The sequence below is a fragment of the Gavia stellata genome, chromosome 21 (genome assembly GCF_030936135.1).
Source record: "Gavia stellata isolate bGavSte3 chromosome 21, bGavSte3.hap2, whole genome shotgun sequence".
NCBI classification, from domain to species: domain Eukaryota; kingdom Metazoa; phylum Chordata; class Aves; order Gaviiformes; family Gaviidae; genus Gavia; species Gavia stellata.
The window spans coordinates 13,233,886-13,255,534 of record NC_082614.1 but is presented as its reverse complement, the minus strand read 5'-3'; the positions used below and the strand labels follow the sequence as shown (position 1 = coordinate 13,255,534).

The 21,649-nt window shown below is 54.2% G+C and overlaps 2 protein-coding genes across 2 annotated transcripts; both read left to right on the top strand.

Moving 5' to 3' along the window:
• The first annotated feature begins 6,414 nt into the window (after positions 1-6,414).
• On the top strand, positions 6,415-13,450 carry OGFOD2 (2-oxoglutarate and iron dependent oxygenase domain containing 2). The gene is made up of 8 exons (XM_059827778.1): positions 6,415-6,537; positions 6,623-6,679; positions 8,797-8,907; positions 9,914-10,013; positions 10,733-10,735; positions 11,141-11,265; positions 11,754-12,011; positions 12,695-13,450. The coding sequence occupies exons 1-8, from the start codon at positions 6,415-6,417 to the stop codon at positions 12,968-12,970; spliced, it is 1,053 nt and encodes a 350-aa protein (XP_059683761.1). The 3' UTR covers positions 12,971-13,450.
• A 1,131-nt stretch (positions 13,451-14,581) lies between these two features.
• On the top strand, positions 14,582-20,467 carry ARL6IP4 (ADP ribosylation factor like GTPase 6 interacting protein 4). The gene is made up of 6 exons (XM_059827552.1): positions 14,582-14,609; positions 16,561-16,763; positions 17,135-17,470; positions 17,945-18,062; positions 19,448-19,517; positions 19,741-20,467. Exons 2-6 carry the CDS (start codon positions 16,574-16,576, stop codon positions 19,795-19,797), a joined length of 771 nt encoding a protein of 256 aa, XP_059683535.1. The 5' UTR covers positions 14,582-14,609; positions 16,561-16,573; the 3' UTR covers positions 19,798-20,467.
• Positions 20,468-21,649: the final 1,182 nt, after the last annotated feature.

Below are 21,649 nucleotides of genomic sequence, written 5' to 3'. Positions count from 1 at the left end.
CCCAAACACGTTGTCTTCCACTTTGAAGGCAAGAGAGGGCAGGCCCCGACTTTTCCTTTTCACACTCTTCCGCTCCCGCTTGTAGGCTGTAGTCATGTTGGCGATCACCTGTAAAGCAGATTGCCTGGGTTGGGCCTTGAGACCCCGCTTAAAAAATCAACTCGCGCCCATCTCACGGGAGCTCAGCTTGGCAAGCCAAGGCTGTGCCACCAAGCGCCAGCACAGCTGGCTGCGCCCGGGGGCAAGGGAGGGACTAAGCAAGGTCTTCCCAGCCTTATTCTCACCAACCCCAAACTAGCAGGAGACCTTACATTAAGAAATTGTGATTTCATGGCTGTGCTCAGAGGAGCCGTTAGTTCTCCATCAGTAAAGGGCACAAGGGGATCTAGGCTGGACTAACAGAGAACCAAGGGAAGCTTTTATCACCTCCTGTTAATTACAGCCCTAATTCTGGCCTGTGTGCAGGCAAGCGTCAGCGACCTGGACACCCGAAGTGCCCTTACGGACAGGGCAAGATGCTTTGGTGTTACCCAGGCGGAGCTCTCACTGCCTCATGCCATGATGTGCATCTCCATTTCAAGAAGGGGAGCCGGGCTAGTGAGCCTGAGCTGCCAAAGGGATCAGCTGGGAATAGATCCCACACGTTCAGCTCCCAGGCCTCCTCCCTCCTGTCCTGTTTTACTGCTGCTATTCCCCAGCAAGAAGAATCACAGTCCAGGCGAGATCAGAGAGGACCACATAACCCTCTCTGAGTCTAAGAAATGACTGAGCAAACAAAGCGCATGAGCCTTGTCTATTATTTTTTGGCACATAGTTTGCCAAGCACTTTAGAGCAGACACTGAGGTAATTTTTCAAGTCAGGAAAACAAGAAACGAAGAGACAAAATGACCTGCCCAAGGTCACCCAGCACATTAGAGACAGTTGGGAACTGAATGCTGGCCTTGCTCCCCAAACCCAGCTCTCTGCCCGCTGGTCTTCACGGTAACCCCAGCCTCCCCAGCTTCTCTCCTCCCATTTTGGGGCAGGGTTACTTTTAACATTCTTAATTACAGAGCGTATCCCTAAAGGCTTTTTGTCCCTGCCTAAAGACAGACTCCGTTGCCTGATTTGAGATGCAGATTAGAAGGCAGAGTGCTGGGCAGGCGGGCACACAGCTCTCATTAGCCTTGATGGGGTAAGCCAGTCGCTCATATTTCATCGCCCAGCTCTGAGCAACACCACCAGCTTCCTCGTGGCACCAAACGGTGCTGGCTCAGAGGGTCCGGCTCTGCTCCTGCTGGTCTTGGCACGCACTGAGGTGCCAGCATCCACCTCTCCTCTCAGGCCAGGCCTGTGGAGTCTCAGGCAGTGCTTAACTGGCTTCTGTCGCGCTCCTTCCCAGCCGGACATGCAGCCTCCCTGCCACACTCAAGCCCATCAGCTACCCGCTACGCTCGGTGACAGGAGAGAGCCCACAGGCAAAGGACTCCTGTGAGATGGCATTTCTGGACAGATGAGGCCAGGGGCTCTCTCTGAGCGCCTGAGCAGGCACACGCTGTGGCACGATCCTTCTATGGGCAAATCCCTTCTGTGCAGCTCTCACACAGCCTGGTGCAAGGGACCTTGTAGGGGCTTAGCTGCAGAATGATTTCAAGGCACTGAGAGACTTACAATTTCTTTCACCGCGTTCTGCTGCTCCTGAACCGTGGCTGTGAATGGCGGGAGGCTGTCTGCCTTCCCGGAGCTAGCCCCCTGCACTTTAGAGTCCTTGACAAAATCCACCTGCAAGGTACAGATATCTGGGTGTTACTCTGTAACCGTGCCAGTGGCAAACCTCCTACAAGAGTCTCTTTTGTCGAGAAGTTACCTCAGATGACAGGCATACGTATCTGTTGAACATAAGGAAGAAGGGGGTGTACTTCGTGATGGAGTTGACTGAGGTGCGGAAATCGAAAAGCACAGGGTCGAGGTGGGCGTCCCATTCACTGGGCTTCTCGTTCACCACGTTGCAGATGGAGGATTTGAGCACCTCAGCACTGCGGTCGTCCAGGCCTGCGCAGTCTGCGGGGGTGAGGATCTGTGAGATGTTCCAGCGCTCACATAAATGCCGGCTGACCTGCAAAGGGGGCCATGCCCACGGGAGAACAAGGCGGGTTTGCACCACAGGAGCTAGCAGCCTCCACCCCGCGGGACGGCACTGTCCCCATGCCAGGAGGTGCTGTTCAGCAGAAAAAGCTCCACAGAAAAGTTAGAGCCTGACAAAATGTTTTGCAATGACTGTTCCCATGCTTGAGGCTTTCCACAGCACTAGGAAGCTCGGTTAATCCTAGAGTACAGCTGGAATCTCACGGAAATCATCTCACAGGACCTTTCCTTCTGAGCAGAAAGGCTGCAGTGTGGCTGGAGGACTTGCACCACAGAACCACAACCTTAACTCCCCAACAGGGTGAAAGCACTGGCAAATAATCTACCACTGGCAACAGGGCTGGGGCAGGGAGAAGGCAGCATCAGCTCCTTGCCCCCCCTACATGGCACGCTGCAGCTCTGCCTTTGGGACCCGCTGCCCAAAAAAACCTGCTCAAGATCATATTGCTATTCCCTGAACCACCCAGCACCTGACCTACCTCCTCACAGAAGTCCCAGCTCTGACTGGTGTAAATGTTCTTGGATGCTCCAAACCTGAACAAGAAGAGGACACACAACTGGTTTTACTCCATCAGCTGCAGGGCAGAGCCAGAGGAGTTCAGTCCTCGTGGGTGATAACAGGATATGAAGGGGATGGGCCCTCCAGTGGAGCTGGTGCTAAAGAGGCTGGCATGACCTTGCCTCCCCAAGAGCAGAGAGAGGTCTGCTGGCTCCATCTGTTCCAAAACAGCCAAGCCTGTTTGCTTTTGAATGTTAAGACAGCAGGAGAAACAAGCAAAGTCTCTTACTCTGAATGCAAATCTCTACTGGCCACATGCATTTTCCAGAAGGACAATGTCAAGTGGTGACATGCACCATGTCAGTGCAAAATAAACACTTTTGGGGGAGGAGGGTGTGTCAGGGGATGGTTTAAAACTTCAGAGAACTGGGGCACCAGCTCTCTTGGCCTTGGAGCTACTCAGAGAACCACTTCTGCCTCTTTCTCCCCTCCCCTGATAACAAGAGGATAACAGGCTCTTCCCAAGTAGTTTGTAAAGAGCAAGTGAGAGGCACTGCATGGCCTCTCCTGTAGAAGGGAGAGTCCCCGCTCTTTTGGGGAACCATCTCATGGACACAGAGTATTTTTGCAACACACATCCCAGCACGCCCCATCTCACTGCAGAGCTGCAATGTAACCAACAACAAAAGAGCCCACCTGTAAAAAATTGTAGCTAGGGCTTTAGCCACTGATAAGGGATCTTTCTTCTGCAGAGGAGCAGCCTCAACCCACTTAGTGAAGTAGTCGGTCACAACGAGGACATGCGTATTGCTCTGGCTCGTCTCAGGAAAAGGTCCTGCATAAACAAGCATCAAGAAAAATCAATGTGGTGCCGTAATATCACCCAAATGAGGAAAGTTAGAAACCCAGCCCAGCAAAACAATGACTGCGAAAACAACCACAACTCTCTTCTGCAATGTCATTTAGCCAGTACGTTTCTGTGACCTTTGTCAGCAAAAATACACCCAACACAGTCTCAATTCTGGGAAGTAACGCACGCCCACAACTTCCATTGTGTGTGGAGAGGGAGCCAAGGCAGTCACACGGATCAGGTTGCACCCTGGTAGGCTGCTGTGGCCTCCTTGGCACCTCCTCACCGCAGACGCAGGCAGCTTTCACTCACGTGTGGCAGCAGGTCTGCCACGCTTCCTGACGGCTGACGTGGAAGCCTTGAAAAGCCTGTCTGTCAGCTGCAAACACTCACCGTGAATGTCTAATCCTAGCACTTCCCAGGGTGATTCCACTTTGACAGGCCTTGCTTTCCGTGATACGTTCTTGTTGTGCTCTGCGTTCTGGCACGTTTCACACATTTTGATCTGGAAAGGGAAAACGCATATCAAAGAACTTTAAAACATGCTGACAAATACTGTCAGATTCAGACTGGACAGGTTATGAAGGGATGAGAGGGACAGCACGTCTGAGCAGCTTCCTTCCACCCAACAAAAATAGCAGGGCGCAAGAAAAAGAGGACAAAACACAACAGGCTGACACAGCTCACCTTTCGCAAAACTCACCTGACAGCTTTCTCTGACACACTAACCAATTTTCTCAACATGGCCTATAGCTAAGACATTTCTCACCCTGTTTTAGGAAAATACTTATTGTATTTTAAACTTCTACTGCCGGCTAGAAAAATCGTCAGCCCTAGGATGCTGGAGGAGCACCGGCTGCTCGGACCAAGCAACGCAACCACACTTCTTCAAACCACACTGTGGCAGAGCCCTGCTGCAGGGAACTTTTGGCAAAAAAACAGGTGAGGCAAAGCAGCCGAGGAGAGCCGGCGGAAAACACTGAGCTTCTCCTGTTAGAATAGTTTAGAGAACTGGGCAGCTCTGGCAGGAATCCCGCCTGCTCAAAGCCAGACCAAGCAACACTCGCCTGAAACAATCCCACATTCCCACGCTGGCCAAAACTGCCCTGCACAAGGAGGCCTACCTGCACAGGTTTCCTGATGCTCGGGGGAAAGACATCCAATCTATCCAGCTGTCTCGGGACGTTCCAACAGTTTCACCTGCAGAGTTACTTAGTGCGTGGCTTCAAAGCAACAGGCACTAGAAACGACATCATCCCTGCATCAGGGCTCTTCTAGCTGCTCACTTGGGACTGCTGCCTGAACGTCCTGGGGAACACTGGTGTCATTGACACCGTCAAAGTTCTCAACTTACCCAGTCCACAACATCCTTCACAATCCCCAGCCAGTAGTACCGGCTCTGAATCCGGTGCACGGTCTTCTTCTGGCCCAGGTGGTTCCCGATTTCGGTGAAATGGCTTTCCAGAAAGACTTGCCGCCGCCGTTCAGGATCCACAATCACCTCGCGCTTTTCCTCCTTCTTGGGTCCCACGTAGTAGAGGCAGCCACCTGCAGATGTGAGAGGTTTATCTAAACCACCACGCTCTCCCAACCATTCCAGCTACCTAGTCCCAGTGAAGGGGTCGTTTTCTACAGCGGGAAAAACAGGGGAGACACAGCAAAGGGGGACTGTTGCCTTGGGAGCTTCAGTAACGCCTCTGGAGAGGCTGCTAAACTGGAATCATCCCCAGATAAACCCAGGGACCTCTTTTCTGCACCCAGAGCTAGGCAAAATCCTCCGCGGAGATAAAGCCACCCCGCTCTGCGCTGGTGCCGCCCCGGGTTGCCGCAATCCCCGCTCCGCGCCCCAAAAGCTACGCCGAGACACAGAGATGGCGTCAGAGGGGCGGTGGGTACCCGCAAAGGCGCATCCCGCGGCTCCCTCTCTGCAGAGGGCCGAGAGCCCGCACGTCCCCCCCGCGCTGCGGGCGAGGCCCACCCGCCCCCGTGCCAGCGGGTCGCCGTCCCCACAGGCCTCCGCAGCGCCCCCGGGCCCTCCCCGCCCGCTCGGGCCCTGCTGCCGCTGTGCCCCCCGCCCCGCCCCGCCAGGCCCCGGCCGGGCTGTCCCGCCGTGCCACCCGGGTCCCCACCGTCGACGACGAACTTCTGGGCGTAGCGCTTGAGGTTCTTCCTCTTGATGGAGCAGAAGCTGGGCGGGAAGCAGCCCTCGGCCAACAGCCGGTAGATGTCCTCGAACTTGCTGCTGGGGCCGCACGACTCGGCCGCCACCACCTCCTCCTCGGCCACCTGCAGCGCCGAGTCCATGGCCAGCATGGGCCGGGCCGGGCCGGGCCGGGCGCCCCGGGGCCGGGCTGCCCCCGCCGGGCGCGTCCCCTGCCCGCGCCTGCACAACGGCCGCGCGCCACGGGCGGGCACGGTCCCGGGAGGGGAGGGGAGGGGCCCGGCGCTGGCGCTGAGGGACCGTCTACAAATAACCCTCGGCGGCCGTTGCCGTTCGGAGCGGGACCGGACCCGCTCCTCAGCGCCGCCGCCCCCGTCAAGGGAGCGGCTGTTCCGCCCGCGGCGCCGCCGTCCCCCGCGGTGTCACCGCCGGCCCGGGCGCTCCTCGCCCGCGTCAGCACAGAGTCAGCCGCGGGGCCGATGTAGGGTGGAAGGGCGGCCTGGGCATTGCTGCGGGTTGGGGCGGGGGGGACTGTGGGGAGGCGGCATGGCTGCAGGCCCCGGCCGTGGTGACGCCACCGAAATTACAAAACAGAAGCATAAACCGGGGGGAAACGGGCACGTTTCGTCTCCCCTCGTTCTTCTCCGCGTTCGGAATTCGCCGACGCGCCCTCACTCACGCCGGCTCGGCCGGAAGCGGCCCTCCCCGCTGCGCGGCGGAGCCATTTGGCGGCTGGACCCGCGCCCGGCACCGGCCCTGCCCGCCCGCCGGCGGGAAACATGTCCGCGGGCCGCCCGTTCCTGGCCTGCGCCTGCTTCTTCTCGGACAACGTCTTCGTGGGGCGCTACGGGCTGCACGTCCGGTACCGGGACGAGCGGCAGCTCCGCCGCGACCACGGGCGGGTAACGGCGGGGCGGCGGGCACCCCCCACCCGGTGGCGGCGGCTGCCGAGGCCGGGCGGCGGGTGACGGGCCGCCTGTGTTGCAGGCGCTGCGGGAGCGGGGCTGCCGGAGCGAGGAGGACTTCGGAGCCGCGCTGCGGGAGGTGAGCGCGGCTTGGCCGGTAACCCCGCCAGAGCGGGCCGGGGGCTTCGCTTCCCTGGGGAGCTTCCGGCAGGGAGCCGCCGCCTCACGGCGGGGGGGGGAGCCCCCGCCTCAGGGGGGCCTGTCCCGGGGCGGGGAGGGGACACCGCCCCCCGGCTCCCCTCGGGGGATCCCCCCTTCAGCTGTGGCATTTCCACACAGGCGGTGGCCCGGGGGCCGGTGGTCGGCACGAAAGCAGCCGGGGGGACTTGCTGAAGCCACAGGCCCCGGCCCTGACAGAAGCGGGCACGGCTCCCCGGCGCCTTCTCCTGATCAACCCGGTGCCGGGCAGAGGCCGAAGGGAGACATTCCCCGCCGGCGCCTTGATCCGGGGCTGGACGCTGTCGGTGGTGCGTTTATACTGGCAACGCCCTGGGAGTAAATACTGTCATCCAACACGTTATGAAAATGGCCTGCCGTGCCGCTCCCTAACTGGCTGTAGTCAGCTGGCTCCCAGCACCCTTCCCGTTTGTCCTTCCTCATCCCTTCTTTTGTCAATTACTTCTAAAGAGTGCCTTGCCATGGGATCACCCAGGGATCCCACAGAGCTCACACGAGGTCTGCGGGGAAGGCAGCGCTGCCCTGGGCGTATGGCCAAAACTCTCCCCAGGGCACCTTTAGGGAGGGATCCGTCTTTCTTTCCAGGCCAGGGACAGAGATCTGTCACACAACCAGCTCCCATTTCACCCGACACTAAGGGGACAGACAGGTTCTTTTAGGGATCCTTGGCAGGATGATGCCAGCACTAAATTGTAGTTACAATTAAAGCTTTATTTTCTTAACAGGGTATTATGATTAGTATAGCACAGAATTCATGATTAGAATGGCACAGGGTTTCTACAAGCAGAATCAATGTAGCACAATAAGCAGCATAATACAGAATTTATAATACAACTTAATTAGGATTTCTAGATCCTAACTTAACTTATAATTTCAAACCCCTTAGATCCTAACTTAACTTACCATTTCTAATCAGCGGGACCCTCTGCAGATCAGGTCAGATCTTAATAAGTGGTTTGCTGTACCAATATAACCATCATAATCTAGACCGAAAAATCGTATGAAAGAATATGAGATACTCACTCAATCCTTGGAGAAAGCAAATGACGGGGGAGGCATCCCTGGCCTGCGGAGGGTCACAGCTCTCACTGTCCAGCAGCAGTTCAGGTCCAAGCTCCCCACTTAGGACTTGTAACTGCTTGATTTTATAGACAGTGCTCCGGGTGCTGTTACGCTTCCCCGTTCTGTGACGGGGTCATCAACAACGCCTGGCTGGCCGGGTGCCTGGGACCTTCAAGGCCATCAAGGAAGGGAGTAATCAGCCTGGCGCCCAGGAACCTTGAGGCTGGTAGGGAGGGGAAGAAGAAATGTGTTTGGTTTGTCTACTTGGTTCACAGGACCTTCAGGGCCTGATAATGAGGGAAAAGGAATGAATACGTGACCCGCTCAATCACAGAGAATGGCTGCTTGCTTTATAAAATGGCGTTAATTATGCTAACCACATTACCAGGGGTCGGGAGCAGGGGGTACCGGTCACACTCTCCTCCTTTTTTTGCTGAGAAATGTTATGGGGTGTTATTAAATAGGAAGAGCTGCCTGAATCAGCTGCTACTACAGCTGTTTCCTCTGAAATGACAGATTAGCCTGTCCCCACAACACTTAGCAGTAATCCCTTCATGACAAGTCCTGTCTTCCTCCCAGCAAATGTCTTTATTTCGGACAATGCTTATATTGTCAGAACATAAGCCAGACTCTTAAAGCGTAGGCCAGCAATTCATGAGGCGTCAGAATGCCTGAAAGGGCTGAAACCTCGCAGCTACATTTGACACATCCATGGAGAGACTTCAGTTATTTTTTAAGCCATCCGTAATGAGAATGTGTCTCAAATCCCTCTTAGGCATTTGGCTTTTCAGATATTTATTGGGCTTGTCTTGACTACAGAAAATCAAAGGCATACACTGTGTCTCCCAGAGGTACCCAGAACAAAAATAACTGGTTTAAAACAATAAGCAAATTCCTGGAATTGTTTTAGTTATCCCTTTTGATTTTCTAACAATATGCTCTATTGTTTACTTGTAGATTGAGGCAGAAGTGCAGAGAAGAAAACAATTAATTCATCAGTCAGTGGAACGCAAAGCCATCATCTCAAAGTGCTACAAACGCAAACACCCAGAAGTGTACACTCTGCAGGTAGACAGTATGTTTGGAATCTATTTTGCACCCAGGGAATTGCCTGACAGTTTATTTTTGCAGTAGGAAGCCCCCTTCTCAGGATTGCTCACAGTGCTAGAGCTGGACTGAATTAAAACCAAAGCGTAGTATATTAAAACTGAATTAAAAACTTTCACAGTAAAGCATATTCTCCAGGCAAGATTCCGCCTGGCTTACAGCCAGATAAGGGTTATTCTGTATTGAAGCTGCACCAGCACCTGGTACTGGATTCAGAATACCATTAGTAATTTAGTTCTGAAGCATCATTGCAGCAAACAGGGTCAGTGAGGTCTAATGAATAGCCACAGAAACCTGCCTTTATGGGCTTAACACAGACAAGTTACTATCAGCTGAAGGGGGGCAGCAGGCTGCTTGCATGTATACACCCCACTGCAAACGCAGGGTAGCCCTTGTTGTGGGCTCCTCTGCTTTGAATGTCCTTGTGTTTGCCAGACCCAAGACTTCCCAGCTGGATAATTACCCCAGATCAGCAGTAACACACAAACAAGTTTGCACAGATTTACTGCTCTGTGATCCTTTAGTAACACGTTCTGCCGCTGTTTGTTCTGCTGTTGTCTGTCATGGTCTGTGTGGGGAAGTGCTTACAGCAGAGCATTGTCTCTTTGTTGTGCTGAGGCCATGACAAGATGCTAAATCTGCTAGGAAAGACTTTGTACTTACCTGTTAGGAGTCCATAATGCGAGCCAGGCTCTTTCCCATCACGCTAAGCATAAATCTGGCAGTTGTACTTGGAAACCCATGAACCAGAGCAAGCAGCAACTTACCTAAACCACCAAGAAAACCACCAGTAGCATTCTGCATTTCCTGTCACAGAAGTAACGCAAGTGTGACTATCAGCCTTGCTTCCTAGACTCTACATGTTTTCCTGTGGCTCCCTGGAAGTCCGTTTTCCTCTTGGGCCGTAAAAGAATGCACAGGCTAATTGTGTTTCTGTGTGTTTTTATCATCCTTCCCTTGATGCCAGGATTCATTCCTGGCCCCAGATTTTCTAGAAATTGTGAGATACTGCACATCACCAGATGCTCATCTCCACGGCCTCCTGCGCTACATCGAGTCCTTCTCAGGTAAAGAAAACAACACATCAGCCACAAAGATCTCCCCGTGTGACAATGCAACTTCAGTGATGACAGCTGTTTTCAAGCCCTGTCTTTCATAGCTCAGATTTGATACACAGCTGAGGCAAACAGGATGTTATTTTCTGCTTGACTAGAGTCTCTGGAGAGGCAGTATTGTGCAGCAGTTATGCTCTGGATGAGATCCTGTTTTCTGCTTTTCCAGTCCCAGTCTGCTGATGTCTCATCAGAGGCTCTAGCTGCAGCAGAACTGGGGTTTTGGTTGTACCACAACCTCACAGGGAGCCTGCTGAAGGAACACTGTTAGCCTGGGGAGCTTGGTTTTCCCTCCCCAAGTGCTTTACCGTTTCAGACAATCGTTGTTGGTTAGTCTGAGCTGAAATAGTTTCAGTCTAGATTTCAGTCTTTTAAAAAGAGGTCTGTGTTTTAAGCTTCCCTGGAGGCATCTGTGAAGATCTCTCACTACCAGAAATGCTGACAAAATGTCCAGGGGAAGCTGCAAAGTTGCCTCCTTTTCTCAAGACAAAAAGACAGACACAAATGTTGTGTGTGTGCAGGGCTCCTGCATTTGTCCAAGGCACGATTTCCAGACATGCAGCCTTTTCACACTGGCTTTATCTCAGCTTCTATGTCCTTGATACTGAGCTCCCCTTACACAGACCTTTAGGGCTCTACCCTGAAAGGCAGCTCAGAAGGCCTGGTCTTTCCAGAAGGTTTGCACTGGATGAGCAAGTCCCCCATCCCCCTAAATGACCTTGAGTCTCCTTCCAGGAGGCTGTATTCAGACTGTCTGTGATGAGCCATTGATTCACCACCCTCCATCTGGACCCTCTCAAAACATTTCCTTGGTGCCTACAGCAGGCATTTAAATCAGTGCCAGATCTCACGACTGGATGGGGAAGCCTGGAAACAAGGGGCCAACATAAAAACCAACAAATACATCCCAGAGCCAATGCCGCAGAATGGTTCCAGCCCTTTGAGCAGCCTGAGCACAAAGTGAAGTGTGTGGGTCCTGCGTTCTCACTGACACCAGCACAATATAGTTAGACAGCACAACAGCCAGGAACACTCTCACCTGTTATCTTCCCCAGCAAACGGTGTCTCCCTTCTCTTGACAGATAAGAGGATCTATCGACTCCCAGTGTTCACAGAAGAATTCTGCCAAGTCTTTGTGGATGAGCTGGAGAACTTTGAGCAGTCGGACTTGCCTAAAGGCAGGCCCAACACTATGAATAACTATGGGGTAAGACTCACTAGCTCTTGTGCTTCTTTAGGGGGAGTGTTCACAAGCAGACTCCGTTTACCTCCTCGCTTCACACTCCCTTCCCTTCCAAAATGCCTGTAAGTTGAGCACAGAGCAGTTTGAGTACAGCCCCCTTGAAGTGAAAGGGTTGAGGGAATGTGTATTACAGAGACAAAAGGACAGGGCAATGCAAGGAAAGGGGATGGGAGTTGGTATATCAGAGCAAAGGGCACCTTGTATTTAAGCAATATACATTTAAGTCAAGGAGACCATTTTTAAAGAACACTCAACGTTTGATCTTACTCTGTCTTTTCCCCATCACTTTCCATCTTGATCCTCCTTCCTCTGCCTGTAGCTGGAGCATTTGCTCTTCAGTTCTTTATCTGAGCAAGCAGCAGGGTTGGAAGAGAACAAGACAGCTCTGCAGCACCGCTAATGAAGCCACATCGTAGTTGGTCAGCTGTTCCCATCTCCTCTCTTTGAGACAGGTTTTGCTAAATGAGCTTGGGATGGATGAAACATTCATCACACCCCTGCGTGAAAAATACCTGCGGCCCATAACGGCACTGCTTTATCCCGACTTGGGAGGCGCTTGTCTGGACAGTCATAAAGCATTTGTTGTCAAGTACTCGCTACACGAAGATCTGGATTTGAGCTCTCACTATGACAATGCAGAAGTCACCTTAAACGTTTCACTGGGAAAAGAATTCACAGAAGGCAACTTGTACTTTGGGGATTTCAGCCAGGTACTGAGCATATCCCTAATCTGGACACCGATTCAGTTCCCCCTCTACCCTCTCACCCCCAGCTCCCCCCCGCCCCCAAGTTTCAAGGCCTTAATTGTGTTCTAAAAAACAGTTATTCACTTCTGACAGTCAAACCTGCTCTGTCCCTTCCCCATTTTTTTTAAATGTCTTGGCTATACATGAACCTTTTCTGCTACAAGCATGTTACCAATAGTCAAGCTTCAAAGAGAGGACAGAGACAGCTATTATAGTAGAAACTGAAGTGAAACAAACCAGCCCATCTTTCCACAACTGAAATAGTGAGCAGGGAGGTGCTGAGAGAGAGGGAATTTATTTCAGATGAGACTTAAACCTAAATCTGTAGCCCCTATTTCCAGGGGACTTCTGGCAAGAGAAGGGTAAAAGCTCCCAGACACTGGTGAAACAGGTTTTTTGATTGAAATTCTTGTCTTTAAATTGCCTCCAGACCTGGCACTGAGAATGTCTTACTTGAAAACCGTTGTACTAAACTGCTGCCAAGCCACCACTGAAGTGGCTGCATTTCAGAGGTGCAGTGAGTCCTCTCCGTGTTGTTCACTGGCTGCTGTGGGTGAAGAGGTGACAAGTAAAAGTTTCAACTATTTGAGCATTGTTCTGCTAGGGACTTTCTAGTGTAATGCTGTATCTGCCTCCCTTTGTTCCAGGATCCTACCCCCGTGCCAAAGTACATAGAGATCGAACATGTGGGAGCCCAGGGGCTGTTACACCGAGGAGGGCAGATCCATGGGGCGCTTCCCATTGCCTCTGGGGAGCGCTGGAACCTCATTATTTGGATGAGATCATCTGCCATCCGCAATCAGCTCTGCCCCATGTGCAACAAGAAACCTGAGCTGGTGGAAGCAGAGGGGTTTGGAGATGGGTTCACAGAAACCCTTGAAGATGATGTGCCTGAGACTGTGAATGTCTGTTCCTTGTGGTAGCAGACAGTAGAGCCTGATTTCTCCAGACCAAGTTGCCTAAAGCTCCTTTCCGCCCTCTCAGACTGCACTAACAGACTCTTGGATGGATACACGAGTTGTGTAAGGAGTAGCTATCGCCTTGGAAAGTGATGCAAAACCAATCCTGCTGGGGTTAGGGAAGCCAGCTGCTTGGACAGCTGAAAGAGATGGTACTTAGGCTCACGCTTGGGCTGGAGGACTGCTTGGAAGTCGCAGAAAAGACGTAGAAAAGATGCATTTTGATTCACTGCAAAGGCTCTGTAAATATTTTCAGGTGTATGGGGAAAACACCCAAAGCTGCTTGGCCTTTGCGAAGACCTCTGTGCTAACAGCAGCATCACGGGTCCCGCTGTAAATGGAAAAGAACGGTCCAATAAAGCCCTGCACTTACCACTGCTCTGCTATTCGCAGGGACTCCTGTCTTCTTCCAGGGAAAGGGGAAGAGCTTTTTGTTGCTGGGTGACAGTGAAGGATCTACTCAAAAGTGAGATACAGGCGATTCACAACAGGCTGCTGGGAATGGCATGGAATTAGCATCACTGTTTACCTAACCCAGGCTCAGAAAAATCCATCAGGAACAATATAGGGAGAGCTGATCCCACAGGGTGACTGAGTGAGTCTCTTAAGGCCTCCACGAGCTCTTCTGAGCAGAAATTTCCCTTTTAAAGACAGCGTGAATGTTATTAAACAAGCAGAAACGGGCTTTAGAGACAAAGCTCTGGGAGCTACCTGCAACATAGCAAAACTTTCCAGAGGAAGGCAAGAGCGTATGTTTAACTCCCTTCCTTTAGTTACGGGAACCAGTGGAAATAGAAAATAACCATCTCAACCTGGGCACAGCAGGCAAGCCTGGGGCTTCCTCATTTGGCACCGAGATCCCCTGGCAGCCAATGCGTTAGGAGGGTCAAGCGCTTTCCCCGTCTTACTCCTGGCTGGCTGAAATCACGGACTCTCCCATCTGCAAAACAAATTAAAGCCGCCAAGTATCTTTTGATTTGGTGGCTGCATTTGCCTCTGTGGAAAGTTAATTGTGTATATTTGATATACACCGACGCACTGCGTTTGTAAGGGGCTTTTTCATTCATTTATTCGACTGCATTAATTACAGCGGGTGGACTTTGCATCATGGAAGGCTGAATGTGAGCCAGTCCAGCTCGCTCAAAGGGTGCTGATTTAAGCCTTCCCAGCAGATCCGCTGTATTTTTGGCCGGGGATGCCATTAGCACACAGTGTTGATTAGCTTTTCCTTAGCAAAACCCATTAAAATTGCGTCTCGGGAAGGAAACCAGCCGTTGTATTTGTGCGCGCAGCCAAAGGGCTGGTGTCAGGAAAAACAATTGTCAAGTTTCACATCTTTCAGCAGAAAAGATCAGCGCTTCCTACCTGCGACTGACCTAGGCCCAGCGATTCAGCTGCAGGGCGAGGCCAGCCCGGGCCAGCGCTGGCCCAGCGGCTACCGGCGGGGCCGGGCAGGCGCGGCGGACCCCGGAACCAAAGAGCGCGGCCCAGTTGCCGCCCGGCCCAGCGCACGGCGGCCGGAAGTCGGGGGGGGAAGGCCAGCGCGGACCCGGCGGCGGGTGCCCGGCTCGGTGCCGGCGGTGCGGGGCCCGGCCCGGCCGCGGTGAGTCGTGTGTCGTCCGTCCCCCCCTCGCCCCCTTCCTCCCTCCTCTTACCTGCGGCGGGGCCGGGCCGGAGCGGCCGTCCCAGCGAGGACACCGGGCTCGGGGGGGGGGGGGGTGTGGGGGGGTGTGTGTGTGTGGGGGGGGGGTGGTAGACGCATGCGCGCTGCGGTGGCAGGCGATGGCGGGGGGGGGGGGGGCTGTTAAAGAGCCGGACACGCGGGGCCGCGCTCTTAAAGGCGCCGCGCCTTGCGCCGGGCTCTTAAAGGGCCAGTGCACCTAGTACTGAGCTCTTAAAGGGCCAGTGCACCTCTTGCTGAGCTCTTAAAGGGCCAGTGCACCTAGTACTGAGCTCTTAAAGGGCCAGTGCACCTTGCGCAGGTTCTTAAAGGGCCAGTGCGCCTCTTGCTGAGCTCTTAAAGGGCCAGAACGCCTTGTGCTAAGCTCTTAAAGGGCCAGTGCACCTTGTGCTAAGCTCTTAAAGGGCCAGAACACCTCTTGCTGAGCTCTTAAAGGGCCAGCATGCCGCAGACTCCCTGTGTTGGGGCGAGAGGGCAGGGGCTGCCCCTGCAGCTGTGGCAGGGGCAGAGCAGCAGCCGGGCTCCCGGCTCCCCGCCAGGCACTGGGCGAAGCTGGGTGGGCAGGAGGAGCCGCCCCGCTGCAGCCACGAACCTGGTGGCAGAGCGGAGGTGAGACCCCAGCTTTGGGGCGCGACCAGCCTGGGGTGCTGCTGCGATGGATTCGGGGCTCGTCCCCTTGCCGCGGCATCGCCCCGGACTCGCTGGGATGCTCCTGTCTGCACCCAACGCCGCATCCGCTGGCCTTGCTGCCGCGGTTGTATAAAAGCGGGTCCTGCCGTCACGGCCATGGATGGAGCAAGACCCAGGACCCAAACGCCGTCCCGCCAGCAAGGCTCTGGCACGAGGGACGGCTGCTGGGTGCGTGTCGATGAAGGATTCTCATCCTCAGCAATTTCCCTGCCTGTCCTTAATTGGTTTTGGCTTTTTTTTCTGATTGAAATTTCCGTTTGGAAATCAGTCGAGGGTCTGATTCATTGGGGAGCGAATCGCCGCTTGGGAACGTCAAGGTGGTAAACACGCAATTAATTAAATGTGGTAGTTGGAAGGTGGCTGTGAGAAAGCATTTCCCAGATACTGCTCTGCCGACCGTGCCAGTTTGTTTTTTAAATTAATGAGAGCATATATCATGCCGTCTCTGGCCTGTGGCTGCTGGCAGCCGGTCGGGCTGATGGACGGGGATGCCAGCTCAATGCATAATCTGTTTTCTAAAAGCAAATTGGAATATTAAAAATTCATTCCTCCCCTTGGCTCTCGGCATTTTAAATAATGGGGTGATTGACTCCGTGTTCAGCTTGGGGAGGATGTTTCATTCTGCTGACTGTCGCTGCAGCATCGCTCATACCTTGCTGGCGTCTGTCTGTGGGTGCCGCGTCCTCTCCATGGCTCCCAGCCCCATGGGGCGCTCCTGGCCCGTGGCTGCCGGGGGCTGTCCCTGGGGCCATGGGGCACAGCGCTGCCTGCAAACCCCGACCCCGGCGGGGATCATCCCGATTCTCTCTTAGTCATCACATCTAGGGACAAACGCGAGAAGCGCGGGGAGAGCCTGGTGGAGACGGTTGTCTCGAGGCGGGTGAGGGCTGCCCGGGGACGGCAGTGCTGTCCCTGCACGGCCCCAGCTCTCTGCTGATGGCTCCATTTTGTGGGTTGGTGAAATTCAGTTTGGCCACAGCTGTGTGACAGGTGACCCCGACCTACCCCTGCGCATCGGGAGCTCAGTGAGAGCAGGCGTGAGCAGAGGGGGAGTTTAACATGAGCAGGTCTTCCAGGGCTGGTTGGCTCAGGGTTGGATTTAAGGTTTTTGGGGCTGCCGGACGTGTTGCCACTGAGCGAGGGTGGTCTCCCCCGTGGCACTGATGTAACCCATTCCCTCCAGGGGCTGACGCACGATGGCCCACAGCCAGTCTCGAAAGCGATCGCGAAGCAGGAGCAAAAGCAGTTCTCGGAGCAGACAGGAGAGGAAGGAGAAGAAAAGGAGGAAAAGCAGCAAGGACTCACACCGGGGCAGCAGCTCTCCTCCGAAGAAGCGGACTTCTGGGTCTCACAGACACAAGTCGAGCTCAGTGGCAGCTAAGGAAGGTAGGGGAAAGGCCCGCGACTCCGCACTTTCACCATATTTTCCTGGGGCAGGTGCACAGAGGGGCCCAGGTGGGAGAAGAGGGTCCCTGCTTTTAGCTAAATCAGTGTCTGTTGCCTTGCTGTGCACTTTGTGCCCATTTTAGTCTGGTTCTGACAAGTGCGGAGCCCTACAGCCCCTCCGTGTGCTGGTCTGGCAGTGTGGCACCGCACACTGTGATGTGTTAAAGGTGTTGGCACAGAGGGGTCTTTGCCCGGCTTTGGGGGCTTTGCTCTTCAGGCAAGAAAGAAACCAGGCTGGGAGGGTGATAACCAGCATCCCTGCTGCCGCGGGGCCAGAGCTGCTCTACTCAACTTAGTCTGATGTATTGCAGAAAAGAAGAAGGAAAGAAAGGACAAAAAGAAGAGGAAGGCAAGTACCTCTTCCTCTGAGACAGCGTCTTCATCCACCAGCTCCTCCTCATCTTCGTCTTCCTCCAGCTCCTCTTCTGATGACTCCAGTGACAGTGACTCCAAAACAAAGAAGAGGCGACATGGCAAAAAAAAGCGAGCGAAACAGAAAGACAAAAAGAAGAAGAAGAAGAGAACAAAGAAGAAATCAAAAAAGAAGTCAAAGGAAAGGGCTAAGGAGGAGAAAGCCAAGGGAGATGTGATGCCCGGCCCCTCACTGGAGCAGTGGCAGAAGGAGTCGCTGGTGGACTCCGGACCAGGTAACAATGGTGTTTCCCTCCTGCTGAAGCCAGGGCACACAAGTGTCATACTGGGGAAGGACGCTCGCATGTCACCCTTGCTGGGACCCACGCAAGATGTCCGAGGAAAGCAGGGCTGTGTACAGAAAGGAGCTCCTGATGCTCCTCCCTCCTACGTATCGTGGCCACCTTTGAGCCACACCAAGTAAACGTAAGGAGTCGCGTTCAGAGAGTCATTTGTGAAGTGTTTAGATGTAGTTTATAGATGTGAGTGGGGAACAAAGATGCCAGATGGAAGGTCATGGTCAGCAGTTACAAACTGGCAAAGCTGGTACTGGCTTTGGGACATGAAGTGGCCCTTCCTTTGCGTGGGTCATCACTGAACCCCGAGTACCGGCAGGAAGCCGGTGCGGCATGTGTTTCAGGCGTGGTGCTGTGCCCCTCGGCCAGGAGCCGGCCCCACGAGCACGGCTCTGACAAACTGATACATTCCAGTTTTGACAGATGAACAAAAATCGCGAATCCAGGCTATGAAGCCAATGACAAAGGAAGAATGGGACGCGAGGCAGAGTGTCATAAGGAGAGTCGTGGATCCTGAAACGGGGAGAACGAGGTATGATCCCTGGGGAAGAAGGAGGCAGGTTGCCCGTCCCTATCTGCGTTGTGTGGGTTGGAGTCCTGGAGGATGCCGGTCCATGGCACTGCAGTACCATGCGTGGACCCAGCAGAAAAGGCCTGAGCCGATCCCTCGCAGATCCCCTCCCATCAGACCTGGTGTAACTTACCCAGAAAGTGACATGTTTGACACCAAAATATCCAATTGTGCTGGGGCTCCATGCAAGGGGCACTGGGCTGCGTCCCAACCCAGAGCTGTGGGATGCAGACACCAGAGTATGCCGCTGCTGGAGGTTTGTTCCTTGCGCTGTGAAGGGTTCAGTTTCTTCCCATTAAATGGGACTCTGCAACCAAAGGCAGAAGAGGAACCAGAGGGGTGACTGACACCTCCTTACCCCACTGCTTCACGCACTTGCCTTTCAGCTCTGAAGCGTGCACACACTCGGCCCCGGTTAGCACCCGGCTGCAAGTGAGGAGGGAGCGTGTGCCCCTTGGGGTTACAGAAACAATCAAACTGAAGTTCGTTCAGCTGCCAAATAGAAATGACCCAGTTTTTAATAAACTGCATCTTCTCAGCAAGCAGAAAACATCATGCTGAAGAGAATTGGGTATGACAAGTCCAGTCCTAAAATAGAAGGCAGCCTGCAGGGGTCAGGGAGGTGTGGAACAAAGGTTGGTTCCCTGTAAGGCATGTAATGAAGACAATTAAATTTCTGTTCATGTTTGGAGGTGTGAGCCACCTCCAACACTGCTTGGAATTTGCTCAGCAAGATGCTCCCTGGTCTGACTGCCTTTCAGGCCCAAACTGGCTCCTGTTTCTGAACGGCTCTGCACTTTCCTGGGGCAGCCAGGACCAGACCTAAACTCTGTGTGAAAAAAAAGGAAGGGGTTTTGCAGGGGTTGGGGCCACTGCTGTTGACAGCGAAGCCTCTGCAGATGGTGGGGTGGCAGGAGATGCTTTTATTTTGAGAGCATGACTGGCTCTGCACACAGCAGACAGTGCCCACAGCCTGGGGCAGGGACGCTGGCCCATGCAGCAGTGTGCTGAGTCCTCACACCTGTCCTTGCTGCAGCGTGGTGACATTAATCCCGTAAGAGCAACGGAAAAGCCTGCCGTGCTATTTAAGCTTGATACAGCCAAAAGACGTCACCTAATGCAACTTCGGGGTAGGTTGTCACTGGCCTTGCCTGGGGGTGCGTCAGCCCAGCACCTGGTCCTGGGCACGTACCGCTGTGAGGGAGCTGGTGGCTGTGTGCCTGAGCTGGGGCACAACAGCAGCCCTTGGGGCGGGGGGGTCAGTGCTTTCTGCAGCTGGAAAACAGTGCAGCAGGCAGGAACTTGCCGGGAGCCCTCATGGCTCTGGCCCTGTGCTTGTCTTCCAGGCTAATTAAGGGAGACGGAGAAGTACTAGAAGAGATCGTCAGCAAGGAGAGACACAAGGAGATTAACAAGGTAGCGTGGACTTGCCACCAGCATGAGCTGCTGGCGGGTGGGTGGGTGCAGCAGCTCCCCGGCTGCACCCAGAGGCATTGTCTTGTCTCCCTGGGCACCCCACCAACTGTACCAGGGCAAACGGAGCCCTGGCAGCTCCGCAGGGGCTCCCGCGGGTGGGTGGTGGTGGTCTTTCACCCTTGGGCAGGCAGTGTTGCGAGCGCCTGCGTCTCTCCCTTTGCAGCAAGCCACCCGGGGGGACGGGCTGGCCTTCCAGGTGAGGACAGGGATGCTGCAGTGAGTGCCTGGGCGCCAGCCGTGCCAGGAGCCTGTCCTGCTGCCAGCGCCAGCCCGGGAGTGAACCTCTGTCTCTGGACCATGCAGACAGCACTGCATCAGGATGCTTCCCCAGGGCCAGTTTCCAGCCGCTCTGTAAGTTATTGACTGGGAAGAAGAGTGACTTTAATGGTTCAACTCCCAGTAAACAGCTTCTCCCCTCCCATTCCTGACTGGGGCCAGTGTGGCTGTAACGCACTTGGACCTGCTTGTCCTGATGCCACTTTTGAGGCCGGAGGAGCTCAGCAGCACCCAAGGGGACAGGCTCGCTGGTGCTGAGCACCTCGAGGTGCTGCTGCCCCTCGGCTCTGGGCTTTGGTGGGCAGGAGCCAATGCTGCGGCCAGGACAGGGTATGTGCTGGGCTGCAAAACACAGCTGGCTGCCACTTCTTCCCTTCAGGGGTTGCTCTTGGCCCCTTCCTTGCTGGATCTGCAAGCCCCATGCTTACCCGGTGCTGCAGGCTCGCAGGTCCTTTGCACTCACCCACCCTGCTCAGAGATGTGTCCGTGCCGCTGCATGGCTTTGCTCAGGCTGCAGCTCTCCCCTGTGCCCTCAGGTGCCACCCTCCGCGGTGCCCCGGGGGCTTTACTCAGCCTTCCTGCAGCTTCATCGCATCAGGTGGCGCTGGGGGGGCACTGACCTGGGACACTGCGCCGGGGTGGGGGCATGCGTGCTTTGCAGAGGGGTGGCTTTGCCTTGCTGTCTGTTCCTGCATGTGACTTGTGTCCCTTCCCCACAGCCCAGGCCCTGGGCAGCATTAGGGCTCTGGGCTTCTCAGAGCCGTGCCCATGGCCGCTGTGAAGCAAACAGCTGGCCTTTTCCCCGCTGCAAAGTCCATAAATCTACAAACTGTAAAAAAAAAAAAAAAAAAGAAAAAGGATAAATGGGTCCTGCAGGACTGATCTGCGCGGAGGGTTTCCACCTTCTGTTCATTGCTGTAACCCCATTAAAGTGGCACCTGCTCCCGTCTTGGTTTTGTGACGTGTCTGTTTCTAGAGTCTCCCAAAAAAAGCAGACAGAGAAGAGCCTTCCCATTTCTTTAATCTGTGTAACTCACAATGATACTGTACACAAAGCACACCCAGGCATTGGAACGATGCAGTAACAGCAAGGAGGAGAAGGAAGTCGTACAGAAGGTTTGTCACACACAAGCGAGTCTTCGGCACGGTACTGTACACACAGGGGCGTACCCAGTGCGGCTGCCGGCGCCCTCGGGCATGCCCTCCGGTTCCCCACACACGTCTGTTACCCCTAAAGCAGTTTTTTATAAATAAAATATAACTAACATCGTTGGAATATAAAATTGACAGTCGAGGGTATCAACAGGCAGAGGGTGCTGAGGACAGGGAGGGGACCGTAAGGCTTCTAGAACTAATAGGAAATGCAGCAAACGGTGGCGATACCTGAAGAAGGGGCTGCTACAGCAAGCACAGCGGCTGCTGGGCGGAGCGGGAGTTTGTTAGTAACCCTTTGGCTAGTTACTGCTCTCGGCTCGCGTATCGGACACTGTAAACTTATTTGGTATTAGAATTTCGCCTCACCTGACTGAGTGATCTTGCAAACCCAGGAAACAACTCGGAGGGAATGCACGGGCTCCTCTTTGTTTTTAAAAGACTTGAAAGGGACAGCGTCAGGTAGAAAGTCTGGCCCAATAGTGCGGTGATACAAAAAGCTGCTTTTTATAAAAAATCTGAGCTCCACAGCAGAGTTTAATTCCCATGGAAACAATTTAAAAAAACCCAAACCAACAAGAAGACCAAGGCAGCCTGCGCAGCGCGGGCTGTATTGTGCTAGTGTGCGAGAACAGGACGTGGGC